The sequence below is a fragment of the Lipotes vexillifer genome, unplaced genomic scaffold (genome assembly GCF_000442215.2).
Source record: "Lipotes vexillifer unplaced genomic scaffold, Lipotes_vexillifer_v1.1 scaffold911, whole genome shotgun sequence".
Lineage (NCBI taxonomy): Eukaryota > Metazoa > Chordata > Mammalia > Artiodactyla > Lipotidae > Lipotes > Lipotes vexillifer.
The window spans coordinates 3,347,701-3,353,215 of record NW_006781377.1 but is presented as its reverse complement, the minus strand read 5'-3'; the positions used below and the strand labels follow the sequence as shown (position 1 = coordinate 3,353,215).

Sequence of the window (5,515 nt, the reverse complement as noted above, 5' to 3'; positions counted from 1 at the left end):
GGAATGTCTGAGCCTGCCAGCCTCATCCCCTTTATCTCCACCCTGCTTTTTCAGCATCTTCTCCTAGTGGGCGTCCTCCTTTCTGCCTCTCATTTTGCTCTTTTTATTCAGGGATGTTTTTGCTTTGCTTGCATGAGAGCGAAGCTGTTTCTGGACTTTGGCTCCTTGAGTCCAGCATGCAACCATTCTGCCCTGTACCCTCCCTTCCTTGTAGAGCCTTTGAAGCAGAGTATTTTGAGAATATGTCTGTGTAAATACTATAGCTTTTACGAATGGAGAAATTCTTTGCGATTATCCCCAGAGCTTGCTTCTTCCGTCTTCTGTATGGATATGTTACGTTATCAGGTTCTCCCCTAAACTTCTAGGTCATTGTTTCTATTTTGAGAAAATGTCTATGTAAATACTATAGCTTTTTATAAATGGAGAAGTTCTTTAGAATTATCTCCAGAGCTTATTTCTTCCTTCTTCTGAATGAATGTGTTACTTTATCAGGTTCTCCCCTAAACTTCTATGTCATTGTTTATATAGCAGAGAATCCCACGTTAGCTGGGGGAGAACCGCTGTTCTTCTCGAACGATTTTGATAGGTCATCCCTGAGTGCACTCGGGTTCTCTCTTTACTTGAGCCCTTGTCTTTTTAGCTTGTGTTACTAAAGAGATTCCAGAAAATCGGGATGCCAGAGTTAAAGGGGTATGTCTGAATTGCCCACTGGTAGGCGTTGTGACGTAACCGAAGGTTGGTAGCCAGAGCTGTAAGCAGGTGTGTTGCCTGGCCTGTAGACTGGCCTCGCCAGGTTTCTGCCCCCTTCCCGCCTGAAGTCCCTGAAAGCAAATTTGGTTTCAACACTTTGGAAGGCACGTGTGGGTCCAGCTCATTGTGAACTTGGGAGAACAATTAGGACACACCCAAGAGTCTGGGATTGATTCCAGATTCACTTCTAGGGTTTGAATCTGCCTGGGTAGAAGGGCGTAGGATCTAGTTCAGTCTAATAGAGAATTCTAAGGACTGATTCATAGTCAACCGAATACCTGAAGCCTGAGTGGCAGCCGGGGCTGGGCCACCTTGTTCTCTACCACGTGGAGGCTTTCAGGGCTGCCAGCCACTTTAGGCAGGAGTCAAACGCAAAGTTGTTTACGGAGGATCTGGTTTGGGAGGACTGTTTGGGGCAGGAGACTATATTTATGCTGGGCGAGTCCCAGAAACACCTAAGCAGCAGCTAGGGAAAACAGCGGCCCTAAATTCTTTGTGGTGTGTTTGCAGACTAACTTCACATAGATTGTTTGGACTCTGATCAGTTTGAATCTCTCTTGCTAAACACAGGACACAAGCTCTAGGTTTCTTCTTCCTCCTGCAGCCAGTACAGGGGGAGTAAACGGTGGCTGAAGATCGAGGAAGCTTCACCTGATCGGTGTGGGTGCTGGTCTCGTCCGATGTGTCCCTAAACTTCCTTCTCCTCGCGGGCAACCCCCGAGCCGGACGTCAAAGATAGGAAGTGCTCTTCTCTTTCGGGGTTGCCAGCAGAGCCAATCAAGCGCTACTTAGAAGAGTATTGACTTCAGTGAATGCCGGGGTGTTCCTTTTCCCAGTCTCTCCTCTTTCCTTCCCGTGCAAGCCCTCTACCCTAGACGACATCCTCCCACCCGCAGAGGGACTCTGGTCCCCCTTCTAGTGTGGTTCCCCCGACCTCGACTGTGAATGGCCGCCCTTACTGCCTGTGTTAAAGAGCAGCCGGCTGGTACGTTGTCAGGAAGCGCTGTTTAAAATGTGAATCGTTACAGAACAAATAAACACTGTGTATAGGAGCATACGTGTGTGCTGTTCTCATTCTTCTCAGCCATCAAGGGTGGTGGGTTTTCCCTGACGGAAAAGAGAAAGGGCGAGTGGATGGATGCAAGGTGGGGCTCAGAGGGGAGTGTAGGCTGCAGCCTGGTTGCTGGGGAGCTGCCATCCTGTCCGCATGGCCTCAGTGGGCCGTTCTGGGGGTGGCCTGTCCCCGCAGGCTGCAGGAGCCTTCTCATGTGTCCTAGTCTCCTGATGGCTCTGAGGATAATGTGTAATTAACGTGATGTGGTATGTTCCCTATCGCGGGGATGCAGGACACCGTGGTAGGCTGTGCGGAGGACGCCCATCCTACAGGTCAGAGCTCCTAGGAGAGCCTTCCAGTGTGTGGCTTCCAGGAAACGTCAAGTGCACCATGGAAAGCTGAGCCACCTCCAACTCCCCCACTCCATTCTTCCAAATCCAGGACAGATGGCCAAGTTGGTCGGCCTCTAAAGGGCAGGAACCATATTTTACTCCTCTTTTTATCTCCCAGAACCTGGCATATAACCAACAATCAGAAAGGCGAGAAGGGACTTCTGAATGAGTGACACGGGGGGCGGGGGTGGGAGGTGGGAGTGAGACCAAGCTGTGACAGAAAAGGGAGCGAGGGCACCGGGCACATACCCCTGGACTTGGACTTTAAATACCCTTGTTCTTAACCTCTGAAAATCACGCTCAAGAAACAGACTTTGGCTTAAGCGCGTGTTGATAACAAAGCAACATGTAAGGTAGGGCTCAGCCTGCTCTCCAAGCCCACTAACTCCTAACACTGTTCTTCCCCTACAGATGACCCGGCCGCCTCTTCCTGAGGCTCCCAGCTGGTCCCGTGTTGAAATTCCTTGTGTGTAGCTCTGAGGAGAAGTCCACTCCTCCGGAGACGGAGCGGACGGGCTGATGGTGGTACTGGGGGTAGCTGGTCAAAGGCCCCTCAGGTGGGCTGTGCACGCCAGCTCCTGAAGGAAACATAGGTGGTGATGCAGTAGGCAGCTCGGCGGGGTTCCTCTGAAGCTTACTGTGCTTTGCACTTGAACTCCAGCAGCAGCCGGGTGTATGTGTTGAAGGTGGTGACGGCTGACGCCATGCAGCAGGTGAAGGAAACCCAGGCCGTGCTGGGGACAAAGATACAAAAAAAACTGGAATGTAAGACCCTGACTTCCTTACGGGTTTGAAAGAAAAATACCAGGATCCCTTCCTACTAGTCAGCTAGGCCGATGCCGCCTTAGGGATTTAAGGATCTCATGGTGTTGCCTTCCACCACGTTGCAGATAAAGAGCTGTGGGCAAGAGGACTGAATTTGGTCTCTTGGGGTAGGTTCTGAATGTTTCCTAGTAAAAGACAATGACTCGTATAGTGTTAAAGTCAGGCTAGGAGTTTAACGGATTCATTTTCACCGCACTGATTAGTGTAAGTGCTGTGTTCTTTTATACCTGGTGGCTTATTTTACGTGTTTGTGTATACACACACACACACTCACTCACTCACTCCCCCCCGCCATACAATTTTTTGGACAGTTGTTTCCCAAGCTACAGTTAACCTTGTATAATCTCCAAGATTCCATAGAGCTGTAGCTCAGCTGGACACAGTGGACACAGCCCGAGGCACTACATTCCCTCCTTTCCCTGCCAGATACCTCTTCCATCTTCCTTGGTTTTGCACCTAGCTGTCTTAGGGTCCACAAAGTTGAGCCTCCGAGAGGCATTCAGGAAACACTGACTACACATCTAGAGGTATTATTATAGGCAGCTCTAGTGGAATTTGCCTACTATGGAAACAATGTGGTTCTTGGCTTACTGGAGTTTGTAAAGGATGGAAAAGATGCTGGAGATGAAGAGAAGCTGGATGGATTCAACAAAGAGAAAAAGACACCAGGGAACTGTATCAAACACATTCCTAGAAACTGGGGAAGTCAAACCCCTAAGACTTCCGTGATCATGGGAAGCCCAGGACACCAGGAGTGGTGTAGGTTGTGTGTGTGAGGGTGTTTCACGAGGCCAAGTGATGCTCAGAGGCTACGCGCTGCTACTGCGTGTTCCTCTCTGCTGCCTCTGATGGACTAGACTCAGGCTGAGGATGCTTCTGATGGGAGTTTGGAAGTCTGAGCTCTGCAGTTGAAATGCCCAGAATGGCTTGAAAATGGATAAAAGGTGAGAAACGATGAGTCTGCAAAATGAACTAAACTGATCGGGGCGGCTGATGGAGAGATCAAAGGCCCCTGAATCCAACAGCACATATTACACCATGAGAAGAAGGGATGAGATCCTGTGACGGACATACACAGGCTTCCATATGCCTCTTCAGCACGGACTGTCTTTCCAGCACTGTTAAGTGCTTAGCACTCAGCCCAGACGGTTCATGTAGGTCCAAGTCGGCACCTGTGCAGTGAATGGAGAGCGTTCCTCAAGGGAGAAGGCGAGGAACCCAAACAAAGGGGGTGTTTCCCTTGAATGTGTGTGTTTCAGCACGGTTGCTGCTTCCCTCTTTTTAAGAGAAATCTAAACTAACTGAGCCCTTAGTTCTTTAAGGGTTAGAGAGAGACGGGTATAGGGGACGTTTCATTTCTAACACAGTTCGATGGAATAAGAATGGAAGCAGGATGAAGCCACTGTTCGTCACAGGAGAGGAGCGAGCCATTCACCGGAAGGGGCTCCAATCCAGACTGCAAGGCTAATTCTTCATTTCTCTGTCTCCCAATACCTTGAATCATAAAATATATAAAACAGAGCATCATTTCCGTAAGCCATGCAAAATTAGTCTCATTTCCCAAGGGCGTCATACATATCAGGTGAAGAGGCACTTGTTACAGCTTTATCAGCAGAAAAAATAAGCCCGAGGAATCCACTCCGTACCTCCTCAGAAGGTGGGGGAGAGAATGGGCGTGGCCTGCTGGTCCAGCCCTCTGGGTGACTAATGGACATCTGGGATGAGGGATGAAGAGAAGGCAGAAGGACACAGAGCAAGCATCTCGTTGAGGTGGACCAGGGAAGAGAAGAAAGCTGGAGGAGCGCCTACTAAAAGGCCCGGCCATAATTCCAAGCAGGGGGCCTCCAGTGTCCTGGACCCAAGTTGGCGTTGCTTGGAAGACTTGTGAATACATCATATGGCCCCACCATCCCCAGAAGGCCTACAGCGGAAACAGGAAGGCAGTTCCCTTAGAGACAGGCTGGCATTGCCATGTACAGGGAATACGATTTGGGAGCAACCTCCTCATCTGGCATCAGGTACAAGCTGTGTCGAGGCGTTCCATTACCCCGATGCCACCACATTCCAGGGGGACTACTCTGCAGTGGGGGCTTCTCCTTGAAGGCGTGTTTGCAATCGCTTCCCCAGATGTTTGGTTTCAAGCTGTGGGAACATTTCTGAGTCGAGGCTGCACACAGCCTGCTGCTCCCTTTCCTTCTTTCCCACCTGTATCCCCAGTATGGGCCCTATCCTTCGTCTACACGCATCTCTCACTTTATCCAACAGAGTGTGGAAAAGCTGTGCGGATTCACGACTCAAAAGTAAACCAGGGGCTTCCCCGGTGGCGCAGTGGTTGAGAGTCCGCCTGCCGATGCAGGGGACGCGGGTTCGTGCCCCGGTCCGGGAAGATCCCACACGCCGCGGAGCGGCTGGGCCCGTGAGCCATGGCCGCTGAGCCTGCGCGTCCGGAGCCTGTTGCTCCGCAACGGGAGAGGCCACAGCAGTGAGAGCCCCG

General features: G+C 50.7%; 1 protein-coding gene across 1 annotated transcript in view; it reads right to left on the bottom strand.

Annotated features, from left to right (window-relative positions):
• Positions 1–2,584: 2,584 nt before the first annotated feature.
• The window catches only part of GSG1 (germ cell associated 1), a 15,979-nt gene continuing 13,048 nt past the window's right edge, over positions 2,585–5,515 (bottom strand). The window contains 7 exon segments of the mRNA XM_007454636.1: positions 2,585–2,623; positions 2,626–2,762; positions 2,765–2,839; positions 2,842–2,930; positions 4,831–4,888; positions 4,891–4,924; positions 4,926–4,942. Coding sequence (XP_007454698.1) covers positions 2,585–2,623; positions 2,626–2,762; positions 2,765–2,839; positions 2,842–2,930; positions 4,831–4,888; positions 4,891–4,924; positions 4,926–4,942 — 449 coding nt within the window.